General features: G+C 45.6%; 1 protein-coding gene across 2 annotated transcripts; it reads left to right on the top strand.

The window, feature by feature from the left end:
• The first annotated feature begins 7,071 nt into the window (after positions 1–7,071).
• Positions 7,072–17,822, top strand: im:7136021 (uncharacterized). 2 transcript variants are annotated; one of them, XM_060932990.1, is made up of 4 exons: positions 7,072–7,883; positions 11,399–11,602; positions 16,284–16,500; positions 16,603–17,822. In XM_060932990.1, exons 1-4 carry the CDS (start codon positions 7,202–7,204, stop codon positions 16,808–16,810), a joined length of 1,311 nt encoding a protein of 436 aa, XP_060788973.1. In that variant the 5' UTR covers positions 7,072–7,201; the 3' UTR covers positions 16,811–17,822. The 2 variants fall into 2 exon arrangements, with proteins under 2 accessions (XP_060788973.1, XP_060788972.1); XM_060932989.1 differs by having other exon boundaries at positions 11,396–11,602.
• Positions 17,823–19,318: the final 1,496 nt, after the last annotated feature.

Here is a 19,318-nt window from a genome sequence, read left to right as displayed (position 1 = left end):
GCTGTGGCTTGTTGTCACCGACAACGCCAACAGATACTGGCAAGAGCGTATAGATGAGGCGAGGTGCATAAGGCTTCAGAAATTCTCGTAATTCGTAATTCTTCTTCTTCCGGGTTTGCGGTGTTTACAGATCCCAGCGCGCTCGCGGGGCGTGTGTGGGCATGTGAGGACACGCCTCCTCACCAATCAGTGCACAGGGGAGTGTCTGCTCACGCCCCCAGCCTCAGTCGGCACGGCTTGGCTCGCTTCAGCCCCACTCCAAAACGGTGCGAGTTTTAGGGGCTAAGCAGGGCTGAAACGAGCTGAGTCGTGCTGGTTTTTGGTAGTCGAAACGCGAGCCGTGTCGGGCTGAAGTGAGCTGAAGCGAGCTGAAGTGAGCTGAAAAAGGGTAGTGGAAAAGGGCCATTACAGGATAGTTATGAACGTAAATACAATCTTGGGCATATATTATGTTATGCAAGTTATTGTTTTAGTGAGAATTCAACGTCATAGATGCCGCAGTTTGGGGAGAGAATTTTAGGGGAAGCTTGGCTTCCCTTGTTGTCTCTGAGAAATCGCCCCGATTGGCAGATCCCCTTGACTCCATTATCCTGAGAAAAAACGGCCTTTTTGCCCCTCCAGTGGCTCCACCGCATGAAGGATGCCAACGCGCGGATCACCCGTTGGTATCTGGCACTCCAACCCTTTAACTTCAAGGTGGTCCACAGGCCGGGGGCACAGATGGTCATGGCGGACTTTCTCTCCCGTCAAGGGGGGGGAGTCGGCTGCGGGCCGGACAGCTGCCCGGCCTGAGTCGGGCGGTGGGGGTATGTGGCAGTGGGGGCGTGGTCAAGCATCGGTCTGTGACCGGAGGGCGGAGTCAGGGAAGGTAAGTGGCAGAATCACTACACCTGATGTGAATTAACCTGTGTTTGTGTGTCTTCCCAGCAACCACGCCCTATATAAGGAGAGAGAGGGCAGAGGAAGGGAGCTCTCTCCCGCACCAGATGACTTGTGTGTGTGTGTGTGTGTGTGTGTGTGTGTGCGTGCAACTGGGAGAGTATGAAAAAGTGTAAGCTGAAAAGCTAAAATAAAAGAGTTTTGGAACTCAGTTCTGGCCTGCCGTACTTCTGTGCTCCACCCACCCACTCTGACTTCTACACATGCATATGGACTTTATTATTCATGGTTGTTTTGATCATGTGCACTTGCTGAAAGACTCATTGAAAAGACCGCTAGGACACCCTGTTAAAGAAAGCGAGACACGCGTTGTTTTCAATATGGCGGCCATCAAGTGAGGAGTAAACAAAGAAACAGCTGGGAACTTTAGCGCTTCATGACTAAAAAAAAAATACCATGAAATAACGACACATAGCAAGAAAAGTACTTGGAAAACACTAAGGCCATAGCTGAGAGGGAGATACAAACCTTTCACGAAGTGATCACTGAAAACTCGAGCATACTTCGACTTGGCTCCCTTTGATTTCAGTGAGAGGTTCAAAAGCCACCTTTCTCAACGTCTTTTTGTGAAATCCTATGTTTGTACACCCTTTTTTATTAGTTCACAGGAACCCTGAAGAAACTTTTATTAGTTTCACGGTTTGATCGATTCGAACAACCTAAAACAACACAAGCATAAGGAATTTTTCATTCGAGCAATGCACCTTCTCTGTACAAACGCTTTGTCAACTGAGCTTTGGTAGACCACCAGCTAAAGTTTTGAATAACTAATGAGGTGGATTTGACATCATGTGAAACCCAAGAATCCTTGACTTGCAAGTGGCGTCAAAGCAAAATAGAAACCCGGATGTCGGCCATGTTGGTGGATATACAAATGCGGGGTCAAGCGACATTCCATACAAAACATAGTCACGTGTGCGCAACTCTCTTTGTTTTGCCACTGCTTTAAGCGTTCTTTTAGCTATGCCATATCTTTGTACTGTATGGTTGTGGTCACAACAGTACTCGTGACTGTGGCATGTTCCGATTTTTTTAGAATTTCATCCGTGATTTGGAAAGAGGGCGAGGAAACTCTGAGGCTTAGTATGGAGAGGAGACAAGGGGATCAGGACACTTCATCTAATGACCATTTCATGCAATAGTTAAGACATTTTGTCCAAAGCCTTTTTCAGATGCACTATCAATTATTTTATATTTCAGGTATTCCTGTGTTTGCGAATGAAAACCTTGCGAGAGCGCTGCTCTGCACCTAAAAATTTAATATGATCCAGTCGGCTTTAAAAATTAATAACTCGGCCAACGGAGCTCATGGCAAAGCCAAATTTTACAGGCACCTCCCTCTAAGCCTCTCCCTTGAAAGAGCATGGTCTTAGGTTGGTACAACCATGCCTTGGCCTGGGATTCGTGAACGAAGCCCCTGCGAGAGCGCTGCTCAGCACCTAAAGATTTAATATGATCTATACTATGGCACTCATTTGCTGTACAAAATTGTGTTTTGCTTCAGTCAAATTCCATTGAGAATTCCTCCTTTTTTGAACAAACAAATACCTGAAATATAAAATAATTGATAGTGCATATGAAAAAGGCTTTGGACAAAATGTCTTAACTATTGGACAAAATGATCATTGGATGAAGTGACCTGTATTCCTACTCGATGGTCAGTAGAAGTGTCTTATCTTCAGAAAAGTCTGACTTTTTTTAAATAATATGGGTCAAAACCACACATATCTATCTTTGCTCGATCATTCAAATCGTGGTAATACTGAGAAAATTCAGCATTGTTTACAGACACACTTTCAGCAGCTACCATCCTAGTTGCTTTGTACATCCACCATCATGACGGACATTCATGACGTAGCACATTTTGATCATGTGGTTGCAAGTCAGGCGTTGTCACTCCCCCACCAGCCTTTGGCTGGTGAGGAGGGTGGCATGTCACCCAGCAGGATTAAAAACAAGACCTGTTAAAGGGCGTAGGAGCTCCTTGCGAGCCAACAGCCAACATGCAAAAATGGATCCGGGGTCCCATTGTAGGCATCTGATGTATAGTACCACTGACTCTGATGGCAGCCCCTGCACCCAAAATCTCTCTCAGTCGTATTGGCTGTGCCTTTCCTCTGATGCAGAGAGGTTCTGGGCGAGAGAAGCCCTTGATAAGCGACTAGGACCGCCCAAGGTAGCTTTCTAGTCCTGGGAGTGACCTTCCCACCAACGTCACTTAATCCAGTATTCACAGAGGAAAGCTGTGACTGTAGTCACTTCTACTGCAGGAAACAAAAACTTGGAAAGAAGTAGTTACTGGTTATAAGCTAAGAGTTATGGTGATATGCTCTGACGCCAGGGATTTCTTTTGAGAGTGGGAGGGGTTATTTAATCCCATGATAGTTACCGCCCACTGAAGTTAGGCAGCCCCTAACCAGTAAGGTACTATTGGTCACCACCACAGCACTGACAGATGGGGTGGTCTGTCATTGCCTAATTACCTCATCTAAGAAAAATTGTGTATTTATGGAGCTGAATCCTGGCCCACTTACAGGCACCAGGAATCACGCCTCAGTGCCTTCCACAAAAGAAATCTCCACTCAATCATTGGCAAAACATGGGAAGACAAAATGACTAACCAGGAACTCTTTGAAGCTACAAAGTCAGAACCTCTGTCTTCAAGGCGGAAGTTCATATGCCTCAGATGGGCTGGTCATGTTACTCAAATGCCCACCACTCATGTACCACGCAAGATACTTCACAGTGTGCTGAAGGAAGGAACTCGCCAGACAAGAAGACCAAGACTGCGCTTTAAAGATGTCCTCAAGAAGGACTCTAAAGATTTTTCTATCTATCCTGACACTTGGACTGTTGTTGCACATGATAGGGTTAAGTGGAGAAGCTCCATCTGTAAAAGCTGATTACTGGATGCTGATAACAACCTAGAGACACTCAGAAAACGAAGAGAGAAGCAAAGCGTAGTGGAATGAAGGTCACTTCAGCATTGTCGTCCGCGACAGATGCTTGCCAAACCAAGCCAAGGTTGCAAGTCATCTATACCACTCAACGCCAGCCAATATAGTGGTAGGGGAGTTTGGTATGCAGATCTTCCAGATTGTAATCTTTTGGTTGATTCTTTCCCATTCTGGGAATCCCAATCTCCTAAAGTTGACTTAGATTTAGTCCCTAAAATCTCTAAACAAGAGGATAGTAGTTGCTACATGTTACAATCGGCATTAGAACACGTTCAACTCAAATACAATCAACACTTACATATATTTACTGATGGTTAAAAAAAAATTTCGATTGTGCATCTGGCATTGTAATTCCAAGTCTAAACATTCAAAAAAGATTATAAAATCTCAAACGGTACTATTTTTAGAGCTGAGTTACTAGCAATTACAAAGGCTTTGGAACTTCTTATTGATAAACCTCCCTTTCAAAGTGTGATATTTTCTGATTCTTTGTCTGTCTTACAAAAATTCAAAAGGAAGATAATGACCCTGGTGACTTGTCCAGGGTGTACCTCGCCTTTCTCCCGTAGTCAGCTGGGATAGGCTCCAGCTTGCCTGCAACCCTGTAGAACAGGATAAAGCGGCTACAGATAATGAGATGAGATGAGAGATAATGACATAGAATTATTAGATTTCCGATATCTTATGCACAAGTTTAATTTTATGGGTGGTGAGGTTGTTTTTTGTTGGATTCCAGCTCATGTGGGTATTATAGGAAATGAAATGGCTGATAAATTGGCCAAAAGATCAGTAAATGAAACCTATTATTTTTTTCGCGGTCCGGTTTCCATCAAATCCTGCGCTCTGATTAGCTGGCGAGCGGGTCCGTATCCTATGATACGGACCCCAGCTACGGACCCTGGTTATGGACCTCTGGCGACTTGCTCGTTCACAACAACAAACAACATAGTAGCATTTTTTTGTCAACATTTATCTTTTTTTAATAAGATTTATTTATAAGATTATCAAAAATCTTATACATTTTTGCCAGCATTTCTCAGGAGAATAGCATTAATTTTACAGCATGGATAGTGATTACAACAGTCTTCACATCGAAAGCGAGTTTTACTACCCTGAGGCAGAAGAAATAAAAGAAAACATTTCAGGATCAAGCTAAAAACCTGTAACTCTTGCTAACGCTGAGCAAAAACATGGCCTGAATGACTCAATTTTGTATAAATAGGGGACTACATAGGCGGCAAAATGTAGCTTTTTCCTGCCATGGAAGTGCCCTTGTATACCGAGGAGGAAGCCATTTGCATTACAGCCGTGAATGAGGATTCAAAATAGCATTAATTTTACAGCATGGATAGTGATAATGACAGTGTTCACAGCGAAAGCGAATTTTACTACCCTGAGGAAGAAGAAATAAAATAAAACATTTCGGGAGAAAGCTAAAAACCTCTAACTTGCTAACACTGAGCAAAAACATGGCTGAATCCTGAATGACTCAATTTTGTATAAATAGGGGACTACATAGGCGGCAAAATGTAGTTTTTTTTCCTGCCATGAAAGTGCACTTGTATACCGAGGAGGAAGCCATTTGCATTACAGCCGTGAATGAGGATTCAAAATGGCAGCTTGCCTTGGCTCGGTTTTCCCTTCCGGGTGCTCTCGTTTTCTGTTAGAATTTGGAAAAGAAAAAAATAAATATATTATATACCAGCTTAAGGTCGGTTCGTATGGTGAAATACCGTGACCTCGGCCTTGAATACTGACCTCGACCCAGAGGGCCTCGCTCAGTACTTTCAAGACCTCAGTCATGGTATTTCACTATATGGACCTCCCAACTGGTAAATAACATATATTTATGACATTTATTACCCTTTTACCACTTCTGATATTACAAAACATATCAAAGATGTTATTTTAGAATATGGCAAGACAGATGGGAAAATTCCCAAACTGGTAGATTCTTCTACCAACTAGAACCAAATATTACAAAACATACCACATATTCTGACAAAAACAGAAACAAACAAAGGATAATTACAAGACTTAGATTTGGAAAATGTCTACTTAATGATACAAAATGTCTTAAAAAAAACAACCTCCAATCAATGTACAACTTGTGGTGTAAAAGAAAATGTCAAACACCTGCTTCTAGAGTGTATCAAATATCCAAACTTTCATGATAAAATTATTCATCTCATTATCTCTAGCTGCTTTATCCTGTTCTACAGGGTTGCAGGCAAGCTGGAGCCTATCCCAGCTGACTACGGGCGAAAGGCGGGGTACACCCTGGACAAGTCGCCAGGTCATCACAGGGCTGACACATAGACACACAACCATTCACACTCACATTCACACCTACAGTCAATTTAGAGTCACCAGTTAACCTAACCTGCATGTCTTTGGACTGTGGGGGAAACCGGAGCACCCGGAGGAAACCCACGCGGACACGGGGAGAAAATGCAGACTCCGCACAGAAAGGCCCTCGCCGGCCATGGGGCTCGAACCTGGACCTTCTTGCTGTGAGGCGACAGCGCTAATCACTACACCACCGTGCCGCCCCACAATTAGAAATTAATATTAAAAACTTACTTTTACATAAAAAATTTTATGATGACATTTATAGGTTTATTATTGAAAAATAAATAAAAATTTAATTTTGAAAAGAAAGAAACTCGTATTTAGGTACGGTGGTGTAGTGGTTAGCGCTGTCGCCTCACAGCAAGAAGGTCCGGGTTCGAGCCCCGTGGCTGGCGAGGGCCTTTCTGTGTGGAGTTTGCATGTTCTCCCCGTGTCCGCATGGGTTTCCTCCGGGTGCTCCGGTTTCCCCCACAGTCCAAAGACATGCAGGTTAGGTTAACTGGTGACTCTAAATTGACCGTAGGTGTGAATGTGAGTGTGAATGGTTGTCTGTGTCTATGTGTCAGCCCTGTGATGACCTGGCGACTTGTCCAGGGTGTACCCCGCCTTTCGCCCGTAGTCAGCTGGGATAGGCTCCAGCTTGCCTGCGACCCTGTAGAACAGGATAAAGCGGCTAGAGATAATGAGATGAGATGAGAAACTCGTATTTAATGTGTGTGTGCTTGGTCACAATATGTGAACTAGTCGTTCCAATCCTTATAGGACGCCAAATCACTTGGAGTGGGCGGGGCTCTGAAAGAAGCTCAAGATCTGGCAACCTGAATTACTTTCCCGGAAGTCAAGTTACAGGTTTGAAGAGGCGTGTGTGCTGACTGCTGATTAACAAAACGTCGCGATAAACATTGTTTTTAAATCGAAGATTAAGTCCATGCCGTATTATTTATTTTGTTTGTATGTTAGTGTGCTGGAGGTTGGAGGAGATGATGGCGGAATGGAGACTTCCGGAAGAAGTGTGGGTCCACGTGTTTGATTTCTTGTCCACTCCGGACAAATTAAGTGTTCGCTCGAGCTGTAGGTTTTTTATGAGACTGATCGACCGCCCTGCTTTGTGGAAGAACACCAGGCTGTATCTTGAAAACATCAGCTCGCTCACGGCTCATTCCTGGAGAACTCTCAGCAGCAGGAGGTCCGGATCAGTGGTGGTGCTGAAGGCGAAAGGGAAAGAGTGGAGGCAGCTCGCAGTGCGGCTCCCGTGGGTTCACTCAGTGACTGTGGCTGTGTGCTGTGCCACTGCTCTGAACTCACTCAGAGAGTTTAAAAGCCTAACGCGACTCGGGCTGCGGCGGTGTGTCTGTCCCAGTTTAACCCCACTGTCTGCACTGCACCAGCTGTCGCACCTCAGCCTGTGTGAGGTGGTCAGTGCTCCAACCTCTGACATCATTCATGCACTCTCCCAGCTCACTAATCTGACTTCACTTCACTACCATGCTTGCAGCAAACCCATACCTCCAGCAGCATTTCACCATTTACTACAGCGCTTGCCAAAATTAAAACACCTCTCTTTAAAAATGGGATCGAATCAGGGCCCTATCTCCAAAGATACCCTCTTTCTTCCACAGGCAAACCACATACCCGGTGAGGAGGAGTTGCGAAACATCATGGCCTATGTAGTTTATTATTTAGTTGCATTATATTCAGTGTTGGTGACACTTTTCTGATGAATACATTATCAGAAGTCGGGGTGGTGTAGTGGTTAGCGCTGTCGCCTCACAGCAAGAAGGTCCGGGTTCGAGCCCTGTGACCGGCGAGGGCCTTTCTGTGCGGAGTTTGCATGTTCTCCCCGTGTCCGCATGGGTTTCCTCCGGGTGCTCCGGTTTCCCCCACAGTCCAAAGACATGCAGGTTAGGTTAACTGGTGACTAAATTGACCGTGAGTGTGAATGGTTGTCTGTGTCTATGTGTCAGCCCTGTGATGACCTGGCGACTTGTCCAGGGTGTACCCCGCCTTTCGCCCGTAGCCATCTGGGATAGGCTCCAGCTTGCCTGAGACCCGGTAGAACAGGATAAAGCGGCTAGAGATAATGAGATGAGACATTGTCAGAAGTCGGGGTGGCACAGACAGAGCAAGAAGGTTCTGGGTTCGAGCCCAGCGGCCGATGAGGGCCTTTTTGCGTGGAGTTTGCATGTTCTCCCCGTGCCCTTGTGGGTTTCCTCTGGGTGATCTGATTCCCCCCCACAGTCCAAAGACATGCAGGTCTGGTTAATTGGTGGCTCTGAATTGACCGTAGGTGTGAATGAGAGTGTGAAAGGTTGGTTGTCTCTGTGTCAGCCCTGCGATAACCTGGCGACTTGTCCAGGGTGTACCCCGCCTCTCGCCTATAGTCAGCTGGGATAGGCTACAGCTTGCCTGTGACCCTGTAGAACAGGATAAGTGGCTACAGATAATGGATGGATGGATATTCAGTGTTGGTGACTTTTCTGATGAATACATTATCAGAAGTCAGGGTGGCACTGTGGTGCAGTGATTAGTACTGTCACCACAGAGCAAGAAGGTTCTGGGTTTGAGCCCAGCGGCCGACGAGGGCCTTTCTGTATGGAGTTTGCATGTTCTCCCTATGTCTGTGTGGGTTTCCTCTGGTTGATCTGGTTTCCCCCCACAGTCCAAAGGCATGCAGATTTGGTAAAATACCCAGCACAAAACAGTACGTACTTAGTGTTGGTCCCAAGCCCAGATAGATTGGGGAAGGTTGCATCAGGAAGGGCATCCGGTGTATAACCTTTGCCAAATCAAATATGTGGAACAGATCCTCTGTGGTGAAAGAAGGCGGCGTTACCAGAAGTTGCCAGATGATTTGTCGATTCGTTTGAATATCAAAATGTCTTCATTAATTGAATAGAACAGTTTTATCAGAATAGAAAATTTCATATAATAACTTTTTTTTATTATTGAAAGAATAAGTTTAGTTCTGGCATCATGAACTATTTACGTATTTACAAAATACAGGCAGTGTTTCTCAATGTCAAGGATGCGTCCTTTTAAAGGTGGCATTTCAAGGATGCCACATCATCGAATCCCACCGAAGGATTGTTCCAATGTCTCGGATCGTTCACATTCTACCACGGCTAATGTCCTTCTGACATACCCCAGCACCTGGAACACAATTGGCTAAAGCGGTTTCCTAAAAATTACTGGTTTTGCAACTACTACCTACACCCACCCACCCATTCCCAAAAGTATTTACACCTCAGTCCTGCAGATGGCGGTAACGTATTAAGATTGCAAACATCCTTGACATTTCGAAGCACCCAGGATATCTGAAAGGTCAGGAACCAGAACCAGCAGGAATATGTTGAGCAAAATCTGGACAAACATGATACAGCGAGTAAGAAAATGTGTAGAGCGTAAAGGTGACTATGTAGCGCACACACAATATGAAGTCTATGTAGCTTCACTGTCATTGGTTTCTGACTATTAGGTTGCCCTGTACTATGATTCCTATCAAGAGTGTAGAAAAAAATATGGAGTTGTAGTAATTAGCTGGGAAATGCACATGAAGGAAACGTTTAAGTTGAAATCATTTACTTTTATTGTTTGTAAATATAGCCAAGATTAGATTAAAAAAGTGGACTGGTGAGACAAACAGCAGTGGTTAGTGTTTGGTCATTGCGGAACATAAACTTGCACAAGCACGAGTCAGTTAGGCTTGACACACTGGTGGTGAATCAACCAAGCGTTCTCTCTTAACTTGTAGAACAAGCAGCTGTGATATGATCTGGAGTAATGTGTTTTTTTTTTTTTTTTGGCCAGGCACAGCCCAAACCAATAATCATATCATCAGTTCTTTGGCTAATCAGACATGAGGTATCTTACCAGAGCAATTAGGAGCTTTGCTCAAGGGCACTTCAGCCAGTCCTGCTGGTCCAGGGAATTGAACCAGTGACCTTTTGGTTCCATAGCTGCTTCTGTAACCATTAGGGCATGGCTTTTCCACATGAGTTGTGTAGTGTGCAATAAAGTCTCTAAAATCTGCTCAAAAAAGTCAATAGATATCTCACTTGGGTCATTTTTTAAATAAAGTCCCTAAAGTGGTCTAAAAAGTCACCAAATCTCGCAACAAAGTTGCTAAGTTAGCAGTATTACTTATATGCACTCATTTAACATGTAAAACAATGTAAAATTATAAAGACAAAACAGTTAATTCACCAGTAATTAAAGTTCTTATTTGCACAGTTTTCCCAGTCAGTGTGCTCTGCCCAAGGCAGCATTGCCTGTTGGCAAAGTGGCATCGCATTCTCCATTGGGAAACAATGGTAGAGTGGGTGCTGATCATCAGTAAGTGAATTAAAGTAATAAGGCTGGAGACACTTGTAGAGGATCTTGGACCACACTCTTGGCTTGCACAACAATTGTGAAAACAATTTGGTTTTTCGCAAAATGGGTTTTCTCATCTCATTATCTCTAGCCGCTTTATCCTTCTACAGGGTCGCAGGCAAGCTGGAGCCTATCCCAGCTGACTACGGGCGAAAGGCGGGGTACACCCTGGACAAGTCGCCAGGTCATCACAGGGCTGACACATAGACACAGACAACCATTCACACTCACACCTACGGTCAATTTAGAGTCACCAGTTAACCTAACCTGCATGTCTTTGGACTGTGGGGGAAACCGGAGCACCTGGAGGAAACCCACGCGGACACGGGGAGAACATGCAAACTCCACACAGAAAGGCCCTCGCCGGCCCCAGGGCTCGAACCCAGGACCTTCTTGCTGTGAGGCGACAGCGCTAACCACTACACCACCGTGCCGCCCGGGTTTTCACATGTACCCTCCTATTTAGGCGAATGCAGTAGAGTGCATGGTGTCTGAAAGCACATTTCTGACAAGTGACAATTTTTTGCATTTGTTTTAAATATACAATAAATTTACCACCTGTTTTAGTGAGAAAATGATAAAAACCAAAAATTGTTGCATGAAAATCGTATAGAATCATGTGTGATATGTTTTTTTTTTTAAAATAAACTAATTTTTGTACTTTTTTGTGAAGGATGACAGTAATTAAGATGAGTACCCTTAGAATGTCAGTATTTTTACAAAGCAGTTGTAGGTATGTTGAAAATAGTTTTTTACCCAAGTTGCTCTAATTCCAGAAGATCCACAGTGTAGAGTGCCAGCACTGACCAGCCTGGAATTGCTGAACTACTCGGACCCCATTCTCTTTCCTGTGGCCCTGCAGGGGATTCCTTCCCTCAGACTCCTGACAGTGCAGTATAGAGGCTGGTCTGTGGAACCAGAGCTATGCCACCTTAAGACATGGCTGTCAACAATGCCCCTCCTCTCAGAGCTAAATATTTCATGTGAGTATGACCTCCAACTGGGGATATTTTTCTGTGGCTCTGTTTTTTTTCTTAGAAAACAAGATATATAAAGAAATAGAATAACTTTTATTTATCTCATCTCATCTCATTATCTCTAGCCGCTTTATCCTGTTCTACAGGGTCGCAGGCAAGCTGGAGCCTATCCCAGCTGACTACGGGCGAAAGGCGGGGTACACCCTGGACAAGTTGCCAGGTCATCACAGGGCTGACACATAGACACAGACAACCATTCACAGTCACATTCACACCTACAGTCAATTTAGAGTCACCAGTTAACCTAACCTGCATGTCTTTGGACTGTGGGGGAAACCGGAGCACCCGGAGGAAACCCACGCGGACACGGGGAGAACATGCAAACTCCGCACAGAAAGGCCCTCGCCGGCCACGGGGCTCGAACCCGGACCTTCTTGCTGTGAGGCGACAGCGCTAACCACTACACCACCGTGCCGCCCACTTTTATTTATTTATTTATTTATTTATTTAAAAAAGAAAACAGACTTGATGTGGGTCAACAGTGTAGGTACAACCTTATCAAAGGAGAAAACCTCACAAATCCGACAGTTTTACTGTGTCCTTACAGCAACAGTTTTGCAACAGTTCCAAAAAATATTCACAACAGAAAACACTCTGTTCACCAATATTCAGGCTTGTAATACTTGAGTCCGACTCATGCCCTAATTTTAACGACTCGTGACTTGACTTGGACTTGAGCACTGATGACTCAGACTTGGACTTGTGCATTAACTGCATTCGGACTCATAAATTGGAGACAAGGACTTGGATTTTTTATTTATTTTTTGTAACACACCATAATAATTTGGCATAAGTTATTTACATCTACATTAATTTTTATACTAATTTTGTGCAAGAGAATGCAAATTCACCTGTTCATACGTCATGTTCAGGAACAAACTAACGTTAACAGTGCTAAAATGCCTGGAGAGAAGCCCCTAGGATTGTCCACAGTGCTTATACAGACTTCTCATGCAGTGGGAAAAAATGCACTATGTGTTCCATATGTAGAAGAACTATCAAGGAGACGACGGGGACAACCTCGAACTTCAATCGTCATTTTGCAAGACTCCACCCAGAGAAGGAAGTGACACGCTATGTTCATTGCCCTGTTGATAGCGGGGCTTGCTGACCGATGAACTAGCTGGTGTTTACCCTCTCTCATGTTATTTGCCCTGCTGATAGTGGGCGGGGCTTGCTGAGGGATGAACAAGCTTTTTATCTGTAGCCTATTAACTAAAATGGGGCAGTCGAGCAGTAACGTTAGTTCAACACAGTAGCAGAGACGGTTTCGCATAAAGACAGCAACAGCCACCATCACATGGTGCAGTTGGAGTCTTGTTCTTGGACTCGACTCATATCAATAGTGGACTTGACTCAGTTTTCTTTAATGACTTGGACTTGACTTGGATTTGAACACTGAGGACTCGGGACTGGACTCGGATTCGACGTTTAGTGACTTGACTACAAAACTGCCAATATTGTGTCCTGAGACAAGCATATTTCTTAAAGACAGCCTTATTGGCTCTTGGATTTTGAAAACTACAAATTAAAAGAATTTCACCTTCTTCAGAACACAAAAATTTTGATAATTTAAAAAAAAATATCTTATTTGCTTTATTTAACTGTAAAAGACAAGAGTGCATGGTGGTGCAGCAGGTAGTGTTGCTGGCTCATAGCCTCTGGGTCCTTGGTTTGTCCCAGGTGTGAACGAGTGTGTGAATGTGTGTGCGTGGACTTCTCTACTCTGAGTAAAAACAGGAGCTTGGTAAATTTCCAACCCAATCTCACACAAAATACAAATTCATATAATTTAAGTTATAAGAAGATCTCTGGACACTGCCTCTGGAGAATGTGAATAAAAGTATTTTTGATTCATATGTGCATCATTTGTAAAAAATAAAAATTTGTTTATTTTGCATGCACAAACGAAGCACAAATGAATCAGACATGTTTGGAGTCATTTGGGTGTTAATGGCGTACTAGGGTCATTAAAACAGTCCTAAAACATCCATCCAGCCATCCATTATCTGTAGTCGCTTATCCTGTGCAGGGTTGTGGGCAAGCTGGAGCCTATCCCAGCTGACTGTGGGCGAGAAGCGAGCTACACCCTGGACAAGTTGCCAAGTCATCACAGGGCTGACACATAGAGACAAACAACCATTCACACTCATATTCACACCGGCGGTCAATTTAGAGCCACCAATTAGCCTAACCTGCATGCCTTTGGACTGTGGGGGAAACCGGAGCACCCGGAGGAAACCCACGCGGACACGGGGAGAACATGCAAATTCCACACAGAAAGGCCCTTGGCGGCCACGGGGCTCGAACCCAGAACCTTCTTGCTGTGAGGTGACAGTGTGAGGTGACTACACCACCATGCCACCCCCAGTCTTAAAACATTTAATGGTTAATTTTCTTTAAATTTGTTTGAGCACATATGTTTATTTTGCACACAAACTATGCACAAGCAAACTGAAATACCTTTATTCACATTCTCATCATATGAGATGCCAACTTCATGGAGGTACAGTGGTGCTTGAAAGTTTGTGAACCCTTTAGAATTGTCTATATTTCTGCATAAATATGACCTAAAACATCATCAGATTTTCACACAAGTCCTAAAAGTAGATAAAGAGAACCCAGTTAAACAAATGAGACAAAAATATTATACTTGGTCATTTATTTATTGAGGAAAATGATCCAATATTACATATCGGAGTGAGACAAAAGTATGTGAACCTTTGCTTTCAGTATCTGGTGTGACCCCCTTGTGCAGCAATAACTGCAACTAAACGTTTCCAGTAACTGTTGATCAGTCCTGCACACCGGCTTGGAGGAATTTTAGCCCATTCCTCCGTACAGAACAGCTTCAACTCTGGGATGTTGGTGGGTTTCCTCACATGAACTGCTCACTTCAGGTCCTTCCACAACATTTCAATTGGATTAAGGTCAGGACTTTGACTTGGCCATTCCAAAACATTAACTTTATTCTTCTTTAACCATTCTTTGGTAGAATGACTTGTGTGCTTAGGGTCGTTGTCTTGCTGCATGACCCACCTTCTCTTGAGATTCAGTTCATGGACAGATGTCCTGACATTTTCCTTTAGAGTTCGCTGGTATAATTCAGAATTCATTGTTCCATCAATGATGGCAAGCCGTCCTGGCCCAGATGCAGCAAAACAGGCCCAAACCATGATACTACCACCACCATGTTTCACAGATGGGATAAGGTTCTTATGCTGGAATGCAGTGTTTTCCTTTCTCCAAGCATAACACTTCTCATTTAAACCAAAAAGTTCTATTTTGGGCGGCACGGTGGTGTAGTGGTTAGCGCTGTCGCCTCACAGCAAGAAGGTCCTGGGTTTGAGCCCCGGGGCCAGCGAGGGCCTTTCTGCGTGGAGTTTGCATGTTCTCCCCGTGTCCGCGTGGGTTTCCTCTGGGTGCTCCGGTTTCCCCCACAGTCCAAAGACATGCAGGTTAGGTTAACTGGTGACTCTAAATTGACCGTAGGTGTGAATGTGAGTGTGAATGGGTGTCTGTGTCTATGTGTCAGCCCTGTGATGACCTGGCGACTTGTCCAGGGTGTACCCCGCCTTTCGCCCGTAGTCAGCTGGGATAGGCTCCAGCTTGCCTGCGACCCTGTAGAAGGATAAAGCGGCTAGAGATATGAGATGAGAAGTTCTATTTTGGTCTCATCCGTCCACAAAACATTTTTCCAATAGCCTTCTGGCTTGTCCACGTGATCTTTAGCAAACTGCAGATGAGCAGCAATGTTCTTTTTGGAGAGGAGTGGCTTTCTCCTTGCAACCCTGCCATGCACACCATTGTTGTTCAGTGTTCTCCTGATGATGGACTCATGAGCATTAACATTAGCCAATGTGAGAGAGGCCTTCAGTTGCTTAGAAGTTACCTTGGGGTCCTTTGTGACCTCGCCGACTATTACACGCCTTGCTCTTGGAGTGATCTTTGTTGGTTGACCACTCCTGGGGAGGGTAACAATGGTCTTGAATTTCCTCCATTTGTGCACAATCTGTCTGACTGTGGATTGGTGGAGTCCAAACTCTTTAGAGATGGTTTTGTAACCTTTTCCAGCCTGATGAGCATCAATAACACTTTTTCTGAGGTCCTCAGAAATCTCCTTTGTTCGTGCCATGATACACTTCTACAAACATGTGTTGTGAAGATCAGACTTTGATAGATCCCTGTTCTTTAAATAATACAGGGTGCCCACTCACACCTGATTGTCATCCAGATTGATTGAAAACACCTGACTCTAATTTCACCTTCAAATTAACTGCTAATCCTAGAGGTTCACATACTTTTGCCCCTCACAGATATGTAATCTTGGATCATTTTCCTCAATAAATAAATGACCGAGTATAATATTTTTGTCTCATTTGTTTAACTGGGTTCTCTTTATCTACTTTTAGGACTTGTGTGAAAATCTGATGATGTTTTAGGTCATATTTATGCAGAAATATAGAAAATTCTAAAGGGTTCACAAACTTTCGAGCACCACTGTATAGAAATTTATACAAAATATCACAATTGTCAGACAATGTTGAAACTTGATGGTTTACTTTCAAAGGTGAACCAATGTTTTGAACTAACCGTTTCTTTTATGGATGCATTTAACTGCTTTCAGTGGGATATGAACTTGGTGCCTACGCTAACTCAGTGCCTGCAACAGTGCATCGCTTGTCCCTTAAAGGAGTGATGGCAGAGATTAAAGCTTTGAGGGATTTAGCACAACGAGTGCCAGATCTTCTGCACCTACACTTGGACCTATATTTCCATAAAAAGCAAAGCCTCATTGCTGAGATTCCTTGGCTTTTCCCCAAGCTGCAGAGTCTGGCAATAAGGTCAGAGCTTCATGTTCAGCCATAGCTACAATGACTTATGCTGTTTTTTCTTTTGTGTTATATGATAACTAAATCTTTTTTTAATGCCTCTGCTTCTTTCAGATACCACAAGGTTCCTGTGGAAGAGCTCCTGGGACTTGCACAGTTGTCCCATCTTAAGTATTTAGTCATTCTGGATCCTATCACAGGACCAAATTCAGCTCTAACGGACTTGACTCAAAAAATGCACATCCAGACCAACTATAGAGTTAATGTTATTCATTTGCCACGATCAAAAGTCCCAAATGCTTGTCTTTGTGCAAATTACTGATATTCAGACCTTATACCATGTCTGTACTCAGAACCTGAATTACAAATTCATGTTCAGCTCCTTGATAAAGCTATGCTTTTTTCCCCCCGTGTTCCTCTCCTTCTTTCCCATAGCCCGCAAGGGTCATAGGGGCACCACTGATGATATTTTAACAGTCCATCATTGGTGTATCTGGGGCATTTAAACTTGGCGGAACCCATCCCTCTCCAAGCTTGATCAATGGACAATTTAGATTAGCCAGTTAACCGAACTACATATATTTGGACTGTGGGAGGAAAGTGGAGCAGACAAGGGCAGAGCATGCAAACTCCACACAGAAAGACCACTGGGCTTGAACCCAGAACCTTCTTGCTGTGAGGCGACAGTGCTAACCGCTACACCACCCCGTTTTCCTCTCTGCCATGGTGGTAGACCTCCATTAGGTGCCACTGTAGTCATACAAAAAAAGTATCTGTAGCGTGAATCGCGTGTGGGTGGAGCACAGAGGACGGCAGGACAGAGATCAGGTTTGTTAACCGGCTTTATTGCCACACTTTTCAGAGTTGCAAACAGTTTTCACTAGCGCGAGAGAGACACACACACACAGCGTCTCGTCCGGTTCTCCCTCTGCTCTCGCTCTCCCTCCTTAAATAGGGCGGTTTACTGGGGAGAACACACAAAACACAGGTTAATGACACTCAGGTGAAGCGATTCTGCCACTTACCTTCCCCAACTCCGCCCTCCTGTCACAGACCGGTGCTTGACCACGCCCCCGCTGCCACATACCCCCACCGCCCGACTCAGGCCGGGCGCCCGTCCGGCCCACAGCCGACTCCCCCCCCCCCCCCCCTTGACGGGAGAGGAAGTCCGCCACGACCATCTGCGCCCCCGGCCTGTGGACCACCTTGAAGTTGAAAGGTTGGAGCGCCAGATACCAACGAGTGATCCGCGCGTTGGCATCCTTCATGCGGTGGAGCCACTGGAGGGGCGCGTGGTCCGAACAGAGGGTGAAAGAGCGCCCCAGCAGGTAGTAACGGAGGGCGAGGACCGCCCACTTGATGGCCAGGCACTCCTTCTCGATAGTGCTGTAGCGCCCCTCACGCACTGACAGCTTCCGGCTGATGTACAACACTGGGCGGTCCTCTCCCCCCACCTGCTGGGACAAAACGGCCCCCAGCCCTCTGTCCGACGCATCCGTCTGCAACAAAAAGGGGAGAGAGAAGTCAGGGGAGTGCAAAAGTGGCCCCCCACACAGTGCAGCCTTTACCTCAGAGAAAGCCCGCTGGCACTGCTCCGTCCACTGGACCGGGTCTGGCGCCCCCTTTTTAGTGAGGTCAGTCAGCGGGCTGGTGACGTCCGAATAATTAGGTATGAACCTACGATAATAGCCAGCCAGCCCCAGGAACTGTCTCACCCCCTTTTTGGTCTTGGGTCTCGGGCAGGCCGCAATCGCTGCTGTCTTATTAATTTGGAGACGCACCTGCCCGTTACCCAAGTGGAAGCCCAGATACCGTACTTCCACCCGCCCAATCGCACACTTCTTCGGGTTGGCAGTGAGCCCCGCCCGCCTCAGCGACCTAAGGACGGCCCTCAGGTGTTGCAGGTGCCGCTGCCAGTCATTACTATAAATGATTATGTCGTCTAAATAAGCAGCCGCATAGGTGGCGTGGGGCCGGAGGATCCGGTCCATCAGCCGCTGAAACGTAGCGGGCGCCCCAAACAGCCCAAACGGAAGTGTGACGAACTGGTGTAAGCCGAACGGTGTGGAAAAGGCCGTTTTTTCCCGGGATAATGGAGTCAAGGGGATCTGCCAATATCCCTTCGTCAAATCCAGTGTCGAGTAAAAGCGAGCCGTGCCTAGTCGATCAAGCAGCTCATCAATACGAGGCATTGGGTACGCGTCGAATTTAGACACCGCATTGACTTTTCTATAGTCCACACAGAACCGGACCGAGCCGTCGGCCTTGGGAACCAAGACCACCGGGCTGCTCCAGTCACTGTGGGACTCCTCGACGATGCCCATTTCGAGCATGGCCTGAAGTTCTTCCCGAACCACCTTTTTTTTGTGTTCGGGTAATCTATAAGGTCGGCTACGCACTACCACCCCCGGGGGCGTCTCTATGTGGTGTTCTATGAGGTTGGTGCGTCCGGGCCGGGGCGAGAACACATCCGAAAACTCGGCCTGCAACTGGGCGACCTCCGTGAGTTGGGTCGGGGAGAGGTGGTCTCCACAGGGGACCGGAGAGGTGCGAGATGCCAATGACCCTTTTTGGATCTCCGGCCCCAGCTCCGCCTTCTCCGGAACTACCGACACCAACGCCACGGGGACCTCCTCATTCCAGAGCTTCAGCAGATTGAGGTGGTAGATCTGTAGCGCCCCCTCCCTGTCCGTTCGCCTAACCTCATAGTCGACATCCCCGACTCGCCGTGTGACCTCAAAGGGCCCTTGCCACTTGGCGATTAATTTGGAGCTCGACGTGGGCAACAGGACGAGTACCTTATCTCCCGGAGTGAACTCTCTAATGCGCG

Source organism: Neoarius graeffei, chromosome 11 (genome assembly GCF_027579695.1).
Source record: "Neoarius graeffei isolate fNeoGra1 chromosome 11, fNeoGra1.pri, whole genome shotgun sequence".
Taxonomy (NCBI): Eukaryota; Metazoa; Chordata; class Actinopteri; order Siluriformes; family Ariidae; genus Neoarius; species Neoarius graeffei.
The sequence above is the reverse complement of the archived record's forward strand: the minus strand, read 5'-3'. Positions and strand labels throughout refer to the sequence as shown.